Genomic DNA, 21,265 nt, shown 5'->3' on the forward strand with positions numbered 1-21,265 from the left:
TCAGCCATGCCTAGGCACAGCCTTCTATCCCTGATCTAATGTTTTTCTATATCTATAAATTTCATGAATGGCCCGATTCAAGTCTTTAGCTGGTGACTCCAAATCCTTTCTCTGTAATGGACCGCAGTCCCAAATGCCAGGCCCTTGTCCCAGTTGCTTATTGGGGTCTTCATTTGATTGTGCCATGAGTACTTCGAAGTGTGTCTGAAAGTGCATTTACAGATTCTCCCTCATTAAAGAGAGAAGAAGAAAGAAAGAAACCCAGCATACAAATAGAGAGATTTTCCTATTTCCTATTCCTATTATTTGTTTTCAGTATAGTGACTAGTGCCATTCTCCATCTAGTTGCTCAAATAGGAAATTATAGGCAGTTCTCCCCTCACTCAGTATGTACCCTAAACTCTACCTCTTTCATATTTCCTCCAAATATGCAAATTCCTTCTCTCCTACAGCCCTATTTGGTTCTGCTGCATCTGCAGTGCTTTGACCATTTCCTGGCACATAGTAGGAATTCAGCAAATAATTAGTGAGTGAGAGAACAAAGAAAACAAACAAAGCCACTGGCCCTGTAGGGAACAGATACAACCTTTTAAAAATAAATGCATTTTGGAAAACATTTAAAAGAAATTTTATCCATTAAGCAGGACAGGCTGCTGTGAAAAAGGAATAGTCTGAGGAAAAGAATTATTTCTTGGAAGTAACAAATTTTAAAAAGTGGCAACGGGAAGGCTGAATAATAAAACTGACACAGCTGAAGATCTGATTAATAATCTGGAAGAAAAAAATCTCTCAGAAATAGTGCAAACTAGCCCTGGCTGGTTTGGCTCAGCGGTTGGAGCGTCGGCCTGCGGACCAGAGAGTTCCCCTGGGTTCAGTTCCCACTAGGGGCACGTACCAAAAAAAAAGAAATAGTGCAAAATAGCAGACAGAAATTATAATAAAAGTTAAACGGTGGTCTCTACAAGAAACTAAAGCAAAATGTTCAAAGAAAATAATGTTTGAACCCTAATTCTTATATCCAGATCCTCGAATATGCCAAAAAAAAAATAAGCTATGCAGGATGATAGGATCACAATAAAAAGGAGAATCTAGATATGACTCAGAAGTGAGGGAAGGCTAGAAAAAAATTAAAAGTTGAAACATTAAACTAACACTTGGTAGAGACTTCTTTAGTGGCAGAGTTTAGTAATAGGTTTGCACTTTCTTCTTCATGGATAGTTACATTACTTAGTCCTGTAGTAAACAGTGTTTACATAAACACATTGTCAATGTTATTTACTCGATTTGGGGTTTTAGAATCAATGTATGGAAAAAGCATGGAGAACTTAATTATGGTTTAAGAACAATCCTATTGACATTGACAGTGTGAAAATAACATTCTTTCTAAAAACTTGGAAGCTGGGTGAGTGAATATGTTGGCAAACATAAAAGACTAAACAAATTTTCCACTGTTCACAGTGAGGAGTTACTATATCAAGTACACAAGTTTACATAAATTGAAATCATAATAAAAGCACAACAGGCATGCAAGGTGGAGGCTGACAGTGATGTAAATGCTCTTAAATTGTTATCTTTATTTGTGGGGAGCCCAAATCAATAAAAGCTATTTTTTATTTATAATGATAATAATGAGAAAAACTAAACAACAAAAACACACAGAAAAAACACCTTAGCTTCTGGGAAGAACGAGTTATATGTTCATGTGTACGATTCCATTTTTAGTTTGTGTTTCAGATATGTGCATACATTTTCATTTAAAAATCTAAGGTAACATGAATGAAGAAGTCAATAGCTAGTGTATAGAAATAAACTGGAATATATGTGAAGCGTCTGACACAGAGTAGGCACTTAATCAATTATAGTTTTTATGGCTGTTATTACAAATTTGATTTTTATATGTGGTAGCTGATGTCAGCCAAGATCTCTCTGCCCCTACAGATACAAGTAAATTTGGGTGAAACCAATTTTGTACTTTGTGGTGGGGCAGAGTGTGTCCCATGATTTCTGCAGATGTCATAGCATCTTCTAGTGGTTGTCGCTGTGAATAGGCTCCTTCCTCCACTGAACGAAGTCAGTTTCCGCTTGCCATCCCAGTTCACATTTTGTTTAATTAGATGCCGGATTCACTCCAGTTCTGTGATTTCTACTAAAAACACCCACTCACATGACATCTTTGCATTTGTAAGTTTGAGAACATTGAAGAAGGTTAAGTGACAGGGACAGTTTACATCACTAGGATGCCATTTCAAATTGAATATTAGACATGACCCCTGGCCACTGGTCAGCCGTGGCTTTACCACAGATTAGCACCTTATGGTCTTGCCTGGCCATTTTCTCCTTCTCTGACTCTCTTCTCTGCTCCCACTTCTGATTGCTTGGGGGAGCTTGCAGTCCCTTTTACTTTATTCTTCAGAATCCTCTGACTCTTACTCCCAGACCTGGCTCCAGACCCTCCTTGGCAGAGTCCAACCCATGAAGATGGGCAACAGAGCAAGGACCTCTTGGGTCACAGAATCCACTAGAGAAGTTAGTTGTGGCATAAGGAGCATTTTTTTCTGTCTGTTGTTTATAACTATAGCAATAGCTAACCAAGCAGATCTTGATATTCAGTGTACTTTCTCACTACCATCTACTCTCCTCTGCATCAGAGAAATAGAGTAGCAAAATTTCACCTTGAGTATCATTTACAATAAAACATTGTTTTAAAGCTTCTATTTTCACAGGTAATAACTGCCCATTTCATTTTTTAAAGTATAATGGTAAAGTTTGACCAACATATAATTACAGAGTAATGTATATTTTTTAAAATGGTAGTGGGTAAATTGGTTTTAATGGACTATAATTGTCCAATTGCAAATGCAATATATAAGCACCGAGCTTTATAAAGTGGCTAAAGCAGAGAAGATTCCTGTAGAACTATGGCTGGCATATTTTAAGTCTCAATTGCCTTTCTCCAAGCTGCAAAGAAACCACATTTTTATGCACCTTGATACAGGGTTGGGCAAAAGTAGGTTTACGATTGTCCATATGGAAAGGAAAATAATAATTAATAAATAATAACACAAGAATAAACTCTGTGTTTCATGTACTTGCAACTGTAAACCTACCTTTGCCCCACCCTATATTCACCTTGGTTTATTTCCTTGCCAGGTTAGATCTGTAACACCTGTTGAGAGACATGAAGAAGAGACGATGAAAACGTCAAAGGATGAGGTATAGTAATGATTAATATGACCATTATTATTAACCTAATTATTCTTCATATTGATGCTGGCTATTCTTAGAAAGTGGCAATGACTTGGGTAGAGAGTTAGTTTCATGAAGAGACAGAGGACATGATTACCTCTATAATATGATTCTGGGGTACATTTCTGCCACACTCAAATAAATCTCTCTCATTCTTGAAATGCCTACAATCCCACTGTTAGAGATTCATTCCTTTTGCTAAAAAAAGTTTCCCCTTATAAAATATAAATAATACTGAAAAATAATATAAAGCTCTAATATGATTGAATTGGTCAGATCTCTTTCTGATACAGTTTTGGTATAAAGAGGAAATAGACTAACTGGAAGCAGTTGCTGCCTATGGTGAAGAGCTGGAGAGGCCACAATGAGAGACGGAAAACTAGATTTAGAAAAGGGATGCCTGGTAGAGGGGAGGGGCAATGAAAATAAATTTGGTTGCTTCATAATGATGTCTAGAACTGTTGCCTTTCAGTGAATCATTTACATGCAACAAAGACGTGGGATCTTAAATTCTTTCAATTTATGGGAATTTGTGAGTAAATGTAACTCATTGTTCCCTCAAATTATTTTTGATAGTAGCTAGAATGTGCATGCTATGTATTAGAGTACCCTTTCAGATTTATGGAGAAACAGGGTGTATTGTTCATGGAATTAACTTTGTGATGTATTTTCTATTGAAAGGCTGAAGAGAAACATATTTTGGAGAAGCAAATAGAAAGATTAAAGGGTAATTTAGACCGTGAGATAAAGAAGACAGAAAGGTATTGGAAATAATGACTCATAACTGTTCATTTGTAGCTAATACAAAATTTAACCATCTATAAATTTATTACAGGTTTAGGAAGGAATCAGACAGGATAAACAAAAGCTGGGAAAGAAAATTCTTGGTTCTCAGGAACAGGTATAGTGTGGTGATATATATAAATTCTAGTTATAAAAATGTGACTAATCTTTTAAGGAAATTTTTTGTATGTATTAATTAGTATAAAATGCCCTGGCCAATTTTGCTCAGTGGTTAGAGCATCGGCCCGTGGAGCAGAGAGTCCCGGGTTGGGTTCCTGCTAAGGGTACGTACCTCGGTTGTAGTTTGTCCCCAGCCCCGGTTGGGGTCCTGTGGGTGGCAATCACTCGATGTGTCTCTCTCACATCGATATTTCTCTTTCTCTCTCTTCCTCCTTCTCTCCCTCCCACTCTGTCTGAAGATAAACGCAAAAATGTCCTTAGGTGAGGATAAAAAAATTAATTAATTAAATAAAATGTCCTCAGACACTTTTAACAAGTGCAAAATAATTGGCCTAAAATAGAAGAGTAGTCGAAATCACTTCAAAGAAAAAATACTCTAAAACTCTGTTTATTCCCAATATCAGTATCTCAACATTTAAAAGATCAACAGGACAGATGGTCTCTGCTGGTGCCTGGTTTAGTCTGACCTCCATAGTTCCTCTTTCTTCCTAGGGCTGTTAAGTGTTTTTCTGCTCATTTGTACATATTCATATTTAACTGGTTTATATCTTTGTAAAGTTGCTTTATATTCTAGATCCTCTTCTCTTTTTCAGACAAAACAACACCAACTCAATTCTCAGATCTAATTTCCATTCAGATAATTACTTTAATTTCTCTTCCCTATGTCACCTTTGTCTTTTTTTAAAGATGGAGAAAGTAAAAAAAAAAAAAAAATGGAGAAAGTGATGCTAAAATTCTAAAAAAGCTAAAAGCACTGCCAAGTACAAAAAAAAAAAAATGCTTATTTTTTCCTGTCCTAACAAGTTAACATTAAAACTCTGTATTCTAATATCTTGGTTTCTGCCATAATTTCCCCCAGATTGTCTTCTTTAGCACATGTTGAAAATTTCTTTGCAAGATTTTCTCTCAGTCAAGACAGGGTAGATTCAATGTTGGTCTGATGTCCTAGGTCACGAGTGAGGCTCATACGTGATTTCATGAGTTGATAATGCCATATATTCTCACTGTTTCATAACATGCACAGTGTGTGTGTGGGGGGGGGGGGTAAAATTCTATACATTGCTGTAGACATGTCACTGAAACAATCCCAGGTGTCACACTGAGAATCTATATATCAGAAATGCCACCAGAGGATGAGTGAAGGATCTCTTCCTTGTGGTGAAATGTTTTGCTTTCCACTCCTGCTTGTGTTGCACGTCTGTACTGATAACTAGTTTGTGCCCTGAAACGATGTGCATGTCACTACTTGCCCTGACCCCTCACAGAGATATTAGAGGACAGCATGCAGAAATGGTGAGACAAGAGACTGGAAAGGAAAGAGCAAAGGAAAGTTTGACCACACACTTCATTTCATCTCCCCACACATGGGATTTGGGCTGTCTCTGAAACAGAGTAGAACGTCTTTTCCTTGCTTGTTTCTGTGGGGTTCATTTTTATCCTTAAGATTTACCTTGTGTCTGCCCCTATTGGATTCATCGTATACTCAAAGCCCATTTACAAGATTGTCTCAGTTTTACTTTCAATTGATTTGCTGTCAACATAGATGTTGATAATCATATTTATCCTTTTGGTCTTTGCAGACTTTATGTTGGTATCTAAATATTTAGGACAGCAGGAAGCATTATTACACACTTTCTATATGTTTCTCATTTATTGACTGACTAGAGCATAATGTTGGGACATAATGCATTCTATGTCTCTGGTTTGGTTGCATCACCAAGTGTTCATTTGAGGTGATACATGCAGCAACATAGAGAGTGTAATATACCCAGAGTGCTATGCTATGGTGTGGTATGGAGATTAATTATGCAGTTGCAGACTTCTGTGTGCTAAAATGGTTATTTCATTCCACAGTAACAGATTGTAGATCAGGAGCAATCATTTTTGTTTAGTAGAAGAAAAACTTCACCTTAGCCAGTCAAGGTAATAGTTTAATGCAATGATTTCTCAGCCAATTCATGATTTATATTCAGTCCCAGTTCAATTCAGAGCTTTTTCTCCAAGTTCCTTTTTCATTTCTGAGTTAGCTCTATTTCCAGGAAGATTGAACTTAAGCAGTTTTGACAGAGCAGTGGCTAGCTAGTCCTTCTTCTTAACATGGCATGGCTGGCTCAGCTGTGATATCATCTTTGCCTTTTCTCTCAGCAAAAAATGGTGCACAGTTGTGGCACATCGGCCCAGGAATAGATCACCACCTGGATGATGCCACAGTGATGCAGCTACTCCCACCCCACCCAGGAGTACATCCATAGGCACCCTTCCAAGCCAGGATACAAAATCAATATACAAAAATCGGTTATGTTTCTCTCTCTCTCTTTTTTTTTTCAGTTGTGTTTCTATTCATTAACAATGAACTACCAGAAAAATAAATTATAAACCAATCTTGTTTTACAATTTCATCAAAAAGAATGAAATACTTAGGAATAAATGCACCAAAGAAGTGAGAGATCTGTACAACAAAAATTATCAGACACTGATGAATGAAATTGAAGAAGACACAAGTAAATGGAAAAACCCTCTGTACTCATGGATTGGAAAAATTAATATTCTGAAAATATCCATACTACCCCAAGACATCTATAGATTCAATGCAATCCCTATCAAAATTCCAATGGAATTTTTCAAAGAAATAGGAAAAGCAGTTCTAAAATTTATATAGAACCACAAAAAACTGCAAATAGCCAAAACATTCTTGAAAAAGAACAAAGCTGGAGGCATCATGCTCCCTGATTTCGAACTATAGTATGAACCTATAGTAATCAAAACAATAAGATATTGGCATAAAAGGTGTTGGCATAAAAACAGAAATGTAAATCAGTGGAAAAGAGAGAACCAAGAAATAAATCCATATGTATGGTCAATACATTTATGAGAAAGGAGCCAAAAATACTCACTAGGGAAAGGACAATCTCCTCAATTGAGGGTTTTGGGAAAATTGGACAGCCACACCCAACATAACGAAACTGAAACCCTATTGTCAACATATACAAAAGTCAACTCAAAATGGATTAATTTCTACATTTATGATCTGAAACTATAAAATTCCTAGAATTAAACAAAGAGAGTAAATTTCTTGACACTGGTCTTGGCAAAGACATTTTGGATTTGAAACCAAAAGCAAAGGCAACAAAAACAAAAATGAACGAAAAACTTCTGCACGGTAAAGGAAGTCATCATCAGAATTAAATGGCAATTTATAGAATGGGAGAAAATACTTGGAAATCATGTATCTGATAAGGGGTTAATATCCAAAAATATATAAAGAACTCACACAACTCAATAGCCAAATCAACAATAACAACAAATGGCAAAAAAAAAAAAAGCCCAAACAATACAATTGAAAAATGGACAGAGGAACTGAATAGACATTTTTTTCCAAAGAATGCATACAGATGGCCAAAAGGTATGTGAAGACATACTCAAAATCATTAGTAATCTGGGAAATGCAAATCAAAATCACAATAAGGTATCATCTCACACCTGTTAGAATCGCTATCATCAATCAATCAATAAAAAGACAGGTATTGGTGAAGATGTGGAGTAAAGGAAACACTTGTGTACTGTTGGTGGCAATGTAAATTGGTGCAGCCACTGTGGAATGCAGTATGAAGGCTCTTTAAAAAATTTAAAATGCCCCATCAATTCCACTTCTGGGTATATGTCCAAAGGATATTAAAATGGCGATGTTGGCAATATATTTGCAATTCCATGTTCATTGGAGCACTATTCATTATATAACAAATTTTTACAAAAGTTAGAATCACCTCGTACAAATTAGTCTGCAATTTGCCCTTTTTACTTAACACTCTATTTTGGGCAGCTTTCCTCACCAGGACATTTAGATACACTACATTCATTTTAATGGCTACATGGTACTCTTATATATGCACATTATAATTTATCTAACTAGTTAGGCAGATTAATTTTGTCCATTATGAATAATGCTGCATTGAATTATTGTTTTCTTTTTCTTTGTGTTTTCTTTTTCTTTGTTGATATTAGAGAAGAAGGGAGAGGGAGAGAAAGATAGAAACATCTATGAGAGAGAACATCTATTGGCAGCCTCCTGCATGCCCACCACTGGGGATCAGGCCCACAACCTGCGCACGTGCCCTGATCAGGAATCGATCTGGCGACCTCTTGGTGCATGGGTCGATGCCCAACCAATGAGCCACACCAGCTGGGCTTCTTGTGTTTTCTTAATATGCTATTGCTATTATTTCCGTAAGATAGATACCTAGAAGTAGTTTTGATAGATCAAAAGTTGTACAGTTTTTAAATCAAATTTTAAAAAAATTTTAATAGAAGCCCTGGCCAGTCTGGCTCAGCAGTTTGAGCGCTGGCCCAAAGACCAAAGAGTCACAGGTTTGATTTATGGTCAAGGGCACATACCTTGTTTGTGGTTCATCCCCAGCCCTGGTTGGGGTCTCGCAGGAGACAACCACTCAGTATGCCTCTTTCACATTGATGTTTCTCTCTCTCTCTCTCTTTTTCTTTCTCTCTCTCTCCTCCTTCTTTCCTCCCTCCCTTCTACCTTAAAAATCAATGAAAAAATATCAAGTGAGAATTAACAAAAAAATAAATAAAAATTTTAAAAAATTCTAATACCCTAAATTCTCGTACTCTCACTTCAATCTTATTCCTCTCATTTCTTTCTCAGAAGTCAACATAATAAATTTAGTGTTTATTCTTCCTCTCACCTTTTAATTTTTTTACTATAAATTATATCTGAATAAAGATAAATAATAAAAGTATTTTGTGTGCTTCAAAATTTATATAATGTGCATTAACAATCATAATGTACTTACCAATTTTTTCACTTGTTTTAACTTTGAAATTTATTCAAGTTGATACTTAAGATTTAGTTTATATATTTCATTCATTCTGCATGTTCTGTGGCACTGTTCATGATTAAAGTTTCTGCCCAGAAGTGCCATAAACCACTTTCTGTTAGCATTTTATTAGACACAACTTGTGACATGGGACTATCTAAGTTCAAGATGGTGGTAACATATTGTCCTCTCACGGGGAGGAACATGATAGAGAAGGTTTCACTAAATATGGGCACACAGTAACCCAGTCTTCCACTTTGGCTGTGCACATCTTCACCATTAGTAGGTAAATCAGTTAGAATTTAGTCAGGAAATACCTGAACAAAGAAATTGTATATCAAGAAGTATTAACTAATGGAAAGTGGTTAACTCCTAAAGGAAGTAAAGAGAACTCTAAACAGTGGAGGGTAACACTGTAGGAAGCAGCTTCTACCTCCAGGGCTGAGGAAAAGTGTTCTCCCCTGAAGGCTGAGATTCAAACCTGTGGCAGGTGTATCTGTGGCCCACTGGGTGGTGGGAAAGTTCACTGAGGTGCTGTAGGCCAGTCTGCTGAACAGGAAATCATCAGCTGACATACCAGCAAAACTCACTGGAGGGCGAGCACCACCGTACATCCCTGGCAACCGGGCATTTCCTAAGGCGAGAGGGAAAAAATCCACCGGATCCAGGAAGTGAAGCCCCTTCCTCTTACTGTGCACTAGCACCTAGCTGTCCAACAGGAGTACGGTCAGAGGGCACTCTGTACTTTCCACCACCCAGCTCACTTACACCCATTTTCAGCATCCGGGGCAGGTCAAAGCGGAGTACACTGTGGAGGGACATGAGTGTCCTCAGCTGTGGGACTGCAGGCAGCAGGGACTGAAGGGGACAGCAAACTTCATGAGAACATGTTCAAGACAAGTACAGATAAGAGTCCGGACCAGGATCACCACAGCCTCTGTCTTCGTATTGAGCATCCAGTACAGTTCATTTATCCTTTCAATTATTCATTCTTTTTTTTTTATCCTCACCCGAGGACATTTTTTCATTTTTTGATCAGATAGAGTGGGAGGGAGAGAGAAGAAGAAAGAGAGAGAGAAACAGCAACATGAAAGTGACACATCTAGTGGTTGCCACCCGCATAACCCAACCAGGGCTGGGACCAACTGCAACCGAGGTATGCGCCCACAGTGGGAACTGAACCTGGGTCTGTCCGCACGGCAGGCCAATGCTCTTAACCGCTGAGCCAAACCAACCAGGGCCAATTATTCATTCATTTAACGAATATTTATTAAGTGTGTACTATTTGGATTTCCAGCAGCAGGAATATTCAGGAATTGGTTACTACTACTGTAATTCTGACACTTCAAGTTGGCAAGGGAGGTCATGTGCCATCCCTAAAGGAACAAGGGATCAGCTGGATGATTCGTCTCTTCAGTTTAAAAAGTCAGCAATTTCCCTTCAAGGATGGGAAGATTCATCTCTCTCAGTGGGGGAAAGACAAAGTGGGTTTGCTGTTCACTGCATTCAAAATGGTAGTTGCTAGTTGTGTGTTAGTGTGTTATGTGTGTGGTGGTGGTGTGTGTGTTGTTTACATATACAATTAATGCTTTAGTTTCTAGACAGGTGCCAGAGACCACCTTAGTCACTGTACACTCATCAGCTCCTCACTACAGCTGTGGACAGTCATTAATACTATGAACTCCATAATGTCAGAATTCATACTAAAGCGTGGCTGACCTCCGATGTGGACCCGGGTCTCTGATGCTAAAAGACACATGACTCATACTTTTTTCTTAGTACCTTTAAAAATATTTTCTATCCAATACTGAATATATACAAAAGAATACTTAAGATATATTAGTACAGTATAAAAAAACAAAACAAAAAGTGAACACCTGTGTGTTCACTACAAGGCAGAGAACGTGTATCAGCAGGAGCTCCGTAGCCCCTGCCTCTCCTTCCTCTGGGTAACAACTATCCTAATTTAATGTCTGTCTTTCCCTTGGGGGAAGTTTTAAATGGCATTCATTCTGTTAAGTAGGTATTAAGTTACTCAGGTTTTCTGCTTCTTCTAATAATTTTCATAATTTATGTTGTCTTTTAAAAGGAATTTTCCCTTACCACCAAATTGTCAGATTTATTGACCTAAAGTTGTTCATAATATCCTCATATCATATACTTAAATTATCTGTAAGATAGAGTGATGTTTCTCTTTTGATTTTTTTTTTAACTGTTGGCCACACAAAATGTATGAGGCTGTCAGGATGGATGTCCCTGATGCTCTGTGGAGTGCTCATCACCGACTCACGGCAGACAGCCACGCGCATCTCTACCCTCAACTCGGCTCGCCTGCAGGATACGCTCAAACCCGTTTCTGTGTATTTGTGATTAGTTTAAGAGCTCATCTATTTTTTCCCTTTTTTAGTTTCTGATATTGATAATTTGTGCTTTCTCTTTTATTGATCAATCTTGTTAATAATTAGTTGATCAGTTTTATTACCTATTTCAAAGAAATAATTTTGTCTTTGTTGAGTTTCTGTCATATGTTTGTCTTCCTTTCACTGACTTCTGCTGTCATCTTTATTATTTTCCTCTTTCTAGTTCATGCTTGATTTGCTGTCCTTTTACAAGCTTATTGAGAAGGAAGCTTAGATCACTGATTTTCAGATTTTTTTTCTTCAAATATGTACAGTTAAGATGAGCCATATTCCTTTAAGCACTACTTGAGTTGCATCCCACAAATTGTGACATGTTCTATATTTATTATCACTCAGTATAAAATATTTTCTAAATTCCATTTGATTTCTTCTTTCATCCATGGGTTATTTAGAAGTGATATATTTCATTCCCAGGTAAAATTTTCTAGTTATATTTCTGGTTTAATACTACTGTACTCTGAATTATTTTAATCTGTTAAAATTCTCTGATGCTTGTTTTATGGCTCAATATATGGTTGATTTTAAAAAATGTCCCATGTACACTTAAACAAAAACATAGAAAGTCTATCATTGTTAAGTGCAGTATTCTATATATTTCAATTACATCAACTTTATTTTCTGTGTCATTTATGTCTTTTATATATTTACTGATTTTTTTTGCTGCAGTTGGAACTACTGACAGAGGAGTATTACATTTTTCACTATGCTTATAGATTTATTTCTCCTTTTAGTTTTATCAATTTTTGCTTTAAATAATTTATAGCTATGTTGCTAGATACCTACAGATTTAGAATTCTGATATCTTCTTGTGAAGTTATCATTCATATGTGTCATTGTGAGATATTCCTCTTTATCTCTAATAATGTTTCTTGGCTTAATGTCTTCATCATCTAATATTAATATAACTATATTACCCTCCTTTGGTTAAGGTTGCATGGTGCATTTTTCTCCAGATTTTTAAAATCAACCTTTCTTATTTTTTATATTTCAATATGTCTCTTGTAAACTGCACAGTTAAAATTTAGATAACTATTTTGCTAGTCTTATTTATTTTATTGGCATACTTAATTCATTTACATTTAGTGAAATTACTGATATCATTAGGTTTACATCTACCAATTAACACATTGTTTTCTATTTAGCTAACCTGATTTTTTTCTCTTCTTTTGGATCAATCACTTATTTTTATTCCGTGTTTTCTTCGATTAACTTGTTATTTATTCTTTTCTCTTTTTAAAAGTTCAACTTACATCCTTCGCATATCACAATCTTATACAAATCTCTATTTGATACCCCTTCCCCAAGAATTCTAGAACCTTAGACTATTTTAACTCCATTCAACCTCTCACATTTTTTGTTTAATATCATATACATTTTTACTTTATTGGACATTATGATTATCGTTTGGCATAGTCAGTATTCACTTATTGACTCTATTTTACTCTTTATTGAGCTCTCCATTTGTTTATACTTTTAATGTGTTTCCATCTAGTATCATTTTCGCCCTGTCTGAACAGCTCTTTAGTTTTTCTGTTACTATCGGTTTGTTGGCAAATAATGCTGTCAGCTTTTCTTTATAGGAAGATGTCTTTGTTTTACCTTTATTGCAGAAAAATATTTTCTGAGTATAGACTTCTGTATTGGCAGTTATTTGTTTTGACATGTTCATGGTGCCAGTTCATGAAATACTGGTCACCATTGTTGATAATGAGAAGTCAGTAGTCAGTCTTGTGCTTCTTTAAGGTAATGTGTTTTTCCACGTCTGGGTGTTTTAAGAATTTCTCTTTGTCTTTGGTTTTCATTGGTTTATTATGAGGTGTCTAGGTATAGTTCCTTTTATTTATCCTGTCTGACTTTTAAATCTGTGGGTTAATGTCTTTCCTGAATTTTGGAATATTCTTGGCTATTATCTTCCCATATATTACATCAGCCTCATTCTCTCCTTTTCTAGGATTCTAGTTATATTCACGTTGTTCCTTTTGACTGTTCCCACGTGTCTCTTATGCACTTGCCTTTTATTTTCTCACTGTGCTTCATTTTGTATATTTTAAAATTGATCTGCTCTTGAGATCTTTGTTTTGCTATATCTATTCTGCTATTTAGCCAATTTATGGAGTTCTTAATATCATATATGGTGTTTTCAGTTCTAAGATGGATATTCTTTTTTTATATAGATTCCATTTCTCTGTTGAAATTCTCCATCTTTTTGTCTATTTTCTCACCTTTTTCTCTATTTTCCTTTATATCTTTATTATAGTGATATTAAAGTCTCTTATTTTTTCTTCTTTATTCATAGGTTTTCACACTGTACAACAACTTTATTGATATACAGTTTACATTACATAAAATCACCTTTTTAAAGTGTAGATTTTAGTATATTCAGAGTTGAGCAACTATTACTACTCTCTAAATCAGAACATTTTCATTAACTCAAAAAGGAACCCCACACCTGTTAGCAGTTGCCTTCCGTTCCCCATTCTCTCAACCACAAATACTAATCTAGTTTTGTTGCTAAGCATTTGCCTATTCTGGACATTTCATAAGTGTGGAATCATAAGATATTTGGACTTTAGTGACTAGCTTTTCTTTTCCTTTTTTTCCTTACCTGAGGACATTTTTCCATTTTTTGTTCAGCTAGAATGGGAGGGAGGGAGAGGAAGAGAGAGAGAGAAACATCAGCGTGAAAGGGATATATCAAGTGGCTGCCACCCACACAACCTAACCAGGGCCGGGGACAAACCGCAACCCAGGTACGCGCCCTTAGCGGGAACCAAACCCGGGTCTCTCTGGACTGCAGGCCGATGCTCTAACCACTGCGCCAAACTGGCCAGGGCTGACTAGCTTTTTTTACTTGGCATGTTTTTAAGTTTATCTATGTTGTAGAATACATCAGTACTTTGTTACTTTTGACTGTCAAATAATATTTCATTGTATGACATTACCACATTTTTATCCATTCTTTATTTATTAGACTTTTGAATTATTTCCACTTTTTATTTTGTGTGTGCGTGTGCATTTTTAAATATGTTTTTATTGATTTTTTTTTTTTTTTTTTTTTTTTTTAGTGAGAGATGAACAGAGAGAGAGAGAGAAAGAGAGAAATCTATCGGCTGCCTTCTGCACACCCTCCATGCAGGAGGGGATCAAACCCAAAACCTGGGCATGTGCCCTGACCAGGAATGAAACTGGGATCTCTCAGTCCATGGGACAATGCTCAATCCACTGAGCCACACCTCCTGAGCTATTTCTACTTTTTGGCTACTATGAATGATGCTGCTATTAACATCCATGTACAAATTTTAGTGTGAACATATTTGTAAATTTTCTTGTGTATACACATAGGAAGAAATTGATAGGTCACATGATAATTCTATGTTTACCATTTTAAGGAACTACCAAACTGTTTTTCCATAGTGGCTGCACCATTTTATAATTCCACAATAAATAAGGATTCCAATTTCTCTCTGTCCTTTTCAACATTTGGCATTGTCTGCCTTCTTGGTTGTAGTCATCTTTATAGCTATGTAGTGAGTGGTACCTCATTGTGGTTTTGATCCATGAATCACAAACCTAATCTCTTCTAAGAGTTCCGTACGTGAGTAAATACTGTAATTTTTTCTTCCTACTTGCTAGCCAAAGGCTGTTTAGCTTATTCTTGTCTTTCTCTGCAGAGCATGTTTTCCTGATAGTGAACATCCTAATTTTTTATATGCTTTTTTTATTGATATTTTAGAGTGAGATGAAGGAAGAGAGAGAGAAATATCCATGAGAGAGAAACATCAATTGGCTGCCTCCTGCACGCATCCTACTGGGGATTAAGCCCCATACCCGGCATGTGCCCTAACTGGGAATCGAACCTGTGACCTCTTGGTGCCTGGGACGATGCTCAATTCAGTGAGCCATACCAGCCGGGCTGAATCTCCTAATTTTAACATTATTTCCAATATAGACAGACTGAAAATTTCTTAATTTTTTTTAAATTAACCTCACCTAAGGATATTTTTCCATTGACTTTTAGAGAGAGTGGAAGAGATGGACGGAGGGGTAGAAAGAGAGAGAAACATCAATGTGAGAGAGACACATCAATTGGTTACTTTCCACATGCCTAGACCAGGGCTGGGCAATCGAATCTGCAACCTAGGTACATGGCCTTGACCAGAAATTGAACCCATGACCCTTCAGTGCATAGGCCAATGCTCTAACCCTGAGCCACATTAGCCAGGGCTTAAAATTTTAATATATTTGTTTGCTTCAATACATGGTAATCACTATTTTTGATACTTAATTTCTACAATCTTAAGTTAATGGAGCCCTTTAAAATGAACTACTTTGGTTTTTTTTGACATAATCTTTGATGACTCCCTTAACAATAAAATGTCCCAGGCTTATCTTGTACATTTATTGCTTTAGTTCTAGAAACAGCCATTTCTGAAAGATGCCCTGGTTCATTTTAGGGAGAAATGTTTTAAAACCATGGCCTGGGTCCTCGGGGCACTCATTGATACTGGGTTACTGTTGCCTCTGTGTCTTTCAGGGCTGGAAAATATGTAATTTTAAAAATGAAAGAAGAAATAAGTTCATACTCATATTTTTAAAATTTTCATTTGTATATCTACTCTTACACTAAAAATTCTATTTTCTAACCACATGAATGTCATACTGCTTTGCTTTATCCCATGATTTTTATATATTCTAATTTACTGCATATTCTATATACTGTTTCTCTTATTTCAGCTTTCATGTCCTTAAGAATGAGATGTTTACTAGGCACACCTTATACCGTCAGTGTGCAATACCTGCTGATTCATCCTTCAATTACATAGTAAGTACATATGATGGTTAGATGCTATCTGTCTCTTTGATATCTGCACATGTCCTTCTGTCCCTATTTAACATTCACCGAACCCCTGCCCTAATAAGCTCTGGAGATAGTACGTGACAATCACTCTGCTAGATACTGAGGGCATAAAACGAGTGCCTGAAACCGAACAGCTCAATCTGTTGTATGATACAGATGTGTAAGCAAATTGTTACAATACAATATAGTTGATCTATAATCGAGGCGAGTGAAAATTTCAGAGGAGGGATGACTCATTGTAGTTGGGAAGTAAATGTCAGCCTGACCATTTGTGGGCATGGATGGAATGTTGGGAAATATCAAAGCTCAAAATCCGAGTAGATAGTCATTTCCACAGGGAAAAGGAGATGAAAGAATCTGTCCTAGTATCATGCCATTTGTTTTCATACTAGAAGTCACTTGTAGATAAAGCCCAATTCTAGAACAGACTAATTTTTAACCTGTTTACTTACTGATTACATTTAAGGATTGTAATTGTAATGGTAAATGATGCCCAGCATAGAAATATATTCAATAAATTTCAAATAATAACTAAATTACCATGCTATAAATGCGATGATGCTAAGTGTTCTGGGGACAAGTCAAGTTTCTAGGAAAGGACAAAAATATATATAAATATGATCTCTTGCTTCAAGAGACTTACAATCTAAAATCACTATCTTTTAAAATTTTTCAATATTTTTTTTAAAAAAGTTTTTATTGATTTTTTTAGAGAGAGAGAGAGAAATACCAATGTGAAAGAGAAACGTCGATTGGCTGCCTCCTGCGTATCCCCAACCAGAGATCGAGTCCACAACCTGGGCATGTGCCCTGACCAGGAATGGAACGAGGACCTCTCAGTCCATGGGATGATGTTCAATCCACTGAGCAACACCAGCCGGGCTCAATGTTTTTTTTTTTTTCACTTTAAGACTATTTTCTAAACTTAAATGACTACACAAGATCGAAGAACTTGGGGCCACTGGCCAGATAGCATTAAATTAATTTGAGTTTTTCATTTTTTAATTACAGTTGACATGCAATATTACATTAGTTTCAGGTGTACAATGGTGTGATTAGACATCTATATAATTTAGAAAATGATCATTCCAATAAATCTGGTACCCATCGGATATATAATTATTACAATATTATTTACTATATTCCCTATGCTATACTTTACATCCCCATGACAATTCTATAACTTTCAATTTATACTTCTTAATTCCTTCACCTTTTTCACCCATCCCTCCAAACCCTCTCCCATCTGGCAACCATCAAAATGTTTTCTGTATCTAGGAGACTTGTTTTTGTTTTGTTTGTTTATTTACTTTGTTTTTTAGATTTCACATATAAGTGAAATCATCTTACATTTGTCTTTCTCTGTCTGATTTATTTCAATAAGTATAATACTCCCTGGCTTCATCCATGTTGTTGCAGATGGCAAGATTTCATTCTTTTTTATGGCTGAATCATATTCCATTGTATATGTGCATTGAAAACTTCTTTATCCTTTCATCTGTTGATGGACACCTAAGTTGCTTCCATATCTTAGCTGTTGTAAATAATGCTGCAATAAAAATATGGATATATATGACTTTTTTATTTAGTGTTTTGTGTTTCTTCAGATAAATACCCAGAAGTAGAGTTGCTGGGTCCTTCTTTGTGTTTTGTTACAGCCTTTGTTTTAAAGTCTGTTTTGTTTGGTGTTGTAAAAATTGCTACACCACATTTTTTTGTTTATTTGTTTTCATACTCATGAAATATCTTCTTCCATTCTTTTATTTTCAGTCTGTGTGGTCTTTTGATTTGAAGTGATTCTCTTGTAGACAGTATATGTAAGGGTCTTGTTTTGTTTTCTATTCAGCTACTGTGTATCTTTTCATTGGAGCATTTAATCGCTTTTCATTTAAAGTAATTGTTGATATATATGTATTTATTGCAATATTATTATTCATATATTTGATTTCTCTCCCCCCTCCACCTCTTCTTCCTCCTTCTTAGGCTTCTTCAAAAGACCCTTTAACACATCTTGTAATACTGGTTTGATGGTGGTAAACAACTTTAGCTTTTTCTTGTCTGGGAAGCTTGTTATCTGTCCTTTGATTATAAATTATAGCATTGCTGGGTAGAGTAATTTGGGTTGTAGGTCCTTGCTTTTTATCACTTTGAATATTTATTGCCACTCCCTTCTGATTTGCAAAGCTTCTATTGAGAAATCAGCTTATAGTCTTATGGGAGCTCACCTGTAGGAAACTAACTGCTTTTCTCTTGCAGTTTTTAAGATTCTCTCTTTGTCTTCAACCTTTTGCACTTTATGATGTGTCTTGGTGTGGGCCTCTTTGGGTTTATTTTGTTTGAGATTCTCTGCACCTCCTGGACTTGTACGTCTGTTATCTTCACCAGGTTAGGGAAGGTTTCTGTCATTGATTTTTCAAATAGGTTTTCAATTTCTTGCTCTCTCTCTTTTCCTTTCAATACCCCCATGATGCGAAGGTTGGTATACTTGAAGTTGTCCCAGAGCTGCCTTACACTAATCTCTTTTTTTTTAACTTTCTTTTTCTGTTCTGATTGGGTGTTTTCTGCTCCCTGATATTCCAAATTGCTGACTTGATTCTCTGCTTCATCTACTCTACTGTTGATTCTCTATAATGTATTATTCATTTCAATAAGTGTATTCTTCATTTCTGACTGGTTCTTTCTTATGGTTTCCATGTCTTTTGTTATGCTGTTGAAGTTTTCACTGAAATCATTGAGCAGCCTTATAACCATTGTTTTGAACTTTGTACCTGGTAGTTTGCTTGCCTCCATTTCATTTAGCTCTTTTTCTGGAGATTTCTCTTCTTTTATTTAGGACCTGTTTCTTTGTCTTCTCATTTTTGGCTGCTTACCTTTGTTTCTATGTATTAGGCACAGCTACATCTCTCAGTCTGGGTAGGGTAGTCTTATGTAGTAGGGGTTCTGTAGGGCTCAGTGGCAGTCTCCTGGGTCACATGAGCTGAGTTCTCCTGTTGCGCCTCCCTCCCCCCCTTCCCCACACCCAGTGTTGGCTGTGTGCACTGTCCTGTTGTAGCTGAGCTTTGATTGCTATTGGCACATCACTGGTAGGGACTGACCCACAGGCAGATTGGTTAGAAGGACTGCCTTCGACTATAGCAAAGAAGCAGCTGTGCAGAGGCCAAGCCCAGAACTCACTTCAGAAAGGCTTTGGTGCCTGCCAAGTTGACCCCTTGAGTGTATGGCTTGTGGAGGTGGTTGGGTTGTAATCTGGTGTGGCCTGAAGCTGTCTACTATGTTCACCACTGGCTCTGGCGCCTCCCAGGAATTGTAGGCTAAGGTCAGCCACTGCCTGTGTCTGGCCCTAGGCCACCTGGTGGAAGCTACAGGACGATCTGTAGATGGCTGCTACTTGTGTTGGACTTGGAAGTACCTGAGAGAAGCCAAGCTGTGAACTGTGGCTGGCTCCCTCTAGGGCCAGGCCTTGGGCTAGTTAGCAAGAGGTACAGAGGGTATGCGGAGGCTAGATGCTACTTGTTTAAGAGATTTGAGGAAAGTCCAAAGAATAAGCCAATACAGGGCATTTATATGGAAAATCCACTGGAAATAATTTGGGTCAGCCCACAAGTTGGGTGGGGCCAGGCCTCAGAGAATCACCAGGAGTGGGCAGACAGAGGTAGCCAGGTTAATGGATCCTCAGATATGGTGCCAGCTCTGTGAAGAGCAGGGTTCAGAAAAAAAACTGTGGTCTCTGCAAGAAAACTGTCCCTCCTTTCCTTGCCTTGAAGCCAGACAATTCAGTTTCTTCCTATATGTCTCTGGTACCTTTTGAGCTGCTGCCCCAGTGCTAAAGCTCAGACGAAGTGAGTCTGAGTAAGTTTATATGTGAGCCCTGTAAGAGGAACACCTGGGCCCTGGTTGGGTAGCTCAGTTGACTAGAGAGTTATCCCAATATGCCTAGGTTGTGGGTTTGTTTGATCTTTGGTCAGGGCAACATATAAGAACCATTCAATGAATACATAAATAATTGAAACAACAAATCAGTCTCTCTCTCTCTCTCTCTCTCTCTCTCTCTCTCTCTCTCATGCACGCATGCTCTCTCTGTCTCTCTCTAAAAGTCAATAAAATTTAAAAACTAAAATAATACAATGTCAAAGTTACAATTAAGAGGAACATGTGGGACGTCAGCAGCCCTCCTCTCCCTCAGCTAGAGTTTCCACTAGTTTTTACAGCACTTATGGGGCCTTCTCCTCTCAGCACTGGATCCCTGGGCTTGGGGGCCTGGTGTGGAGCTGGGACCCCTCCTCAGAAGGACTACAGTCAACACAGCCCTCCCGATGTTTTACCTGCTACACATGGGTATGAGACCAGCCCATTCTGGGTCTTCGCTCCTCCTACCAGTTTTGATGTAGGTTTTTTCTTTATATCCTGTCACAGGTCTTCTATTCAGCTAGATTTCAGGTGGTTTTAAATTATGATTTTCTGTACTTTAGCTATAATTTTGATGTGGTTATGGGAGGTTCTGAGTACCACATTTACCTACATCACCATTAATTTTAGTTTTTAAATAAGTTTATATAGTAGTATATAAACCTTGCTAAGGATTTTAATAATTGACTCTCCTAGAAAGTTTCAAAACTGGTCTTCATAGATAAGAATATATGTAGTCTCTGTTTTCCTTTTTTCATCTGAAATTTAAAATTCTAAGTAGAATAATCCTCATTTTAGATATTAAATCAGTTAGATAAATAAAATATTAGAGGACCCATAAGAATGCTGTGCTACTCAAAATCAGGCTGGTTTTAGGATTATCTGGTAAAGTTTTCTGGTCCAAAATTAAATTGCCTAGGCTTTATGAAACAGACTTCTAAAATCTCAAAATTATACCATGGATATGTAAAGTACAGCATAGGGAACATAGTTAACAATATTATAATGGTCCAGCCAGTGTGGTTCAGTGGTTGAGCATC

General features: G+C 36.9%; 1 protein-coding gene across 1 annotated transcript in view; it reads left to right on the forward strand.

Moving 5' to 3' along the window:
* The window catches only part of CUNH10orf67 (chromosome unknown C10orf67 homolog), a 118,528-nt gene that overhangs the window by 91,416 nt on the left and 5,847 nt on the right, over positions 1–21,265 (forward strand). The window contains exons 10-13 of the mRNA XM_036270082.1: positions 3,151–3,213; positions 3,928–4,007; positions 4,082–4,147; positions 16,196–16,283. Coding sequence (XP_036125975.1) covers positions 3,151–3,213; positions 3,928–4,007; positions 4,082–4,147; positions 16,196–16,283 — 297 coding nt within the window. The remainder of the gene's footprint in view (positions 1–3,150; positions 3,214–3,927; positions 4,008–4,081; positions 4,148–16,195; positions 16,284–21,265) is intronic.

The sequence above is a fragment of the Molossus molossus genome, unplaced genomic scaffold, assembly GCF_014108415.1.
Source record: "Molossus molossus isolate mMolMol1 unplaced genomic scaffold, mMolMol1.p scaffold_m16_p_1, whole genome shotgun sequence".
NCBI classification, from domain to species: Eukaryota; Metazoa; Chordata; class Mammalia; order Chiroptera; family Molossidae; genus Molossus; species Molossus molossus.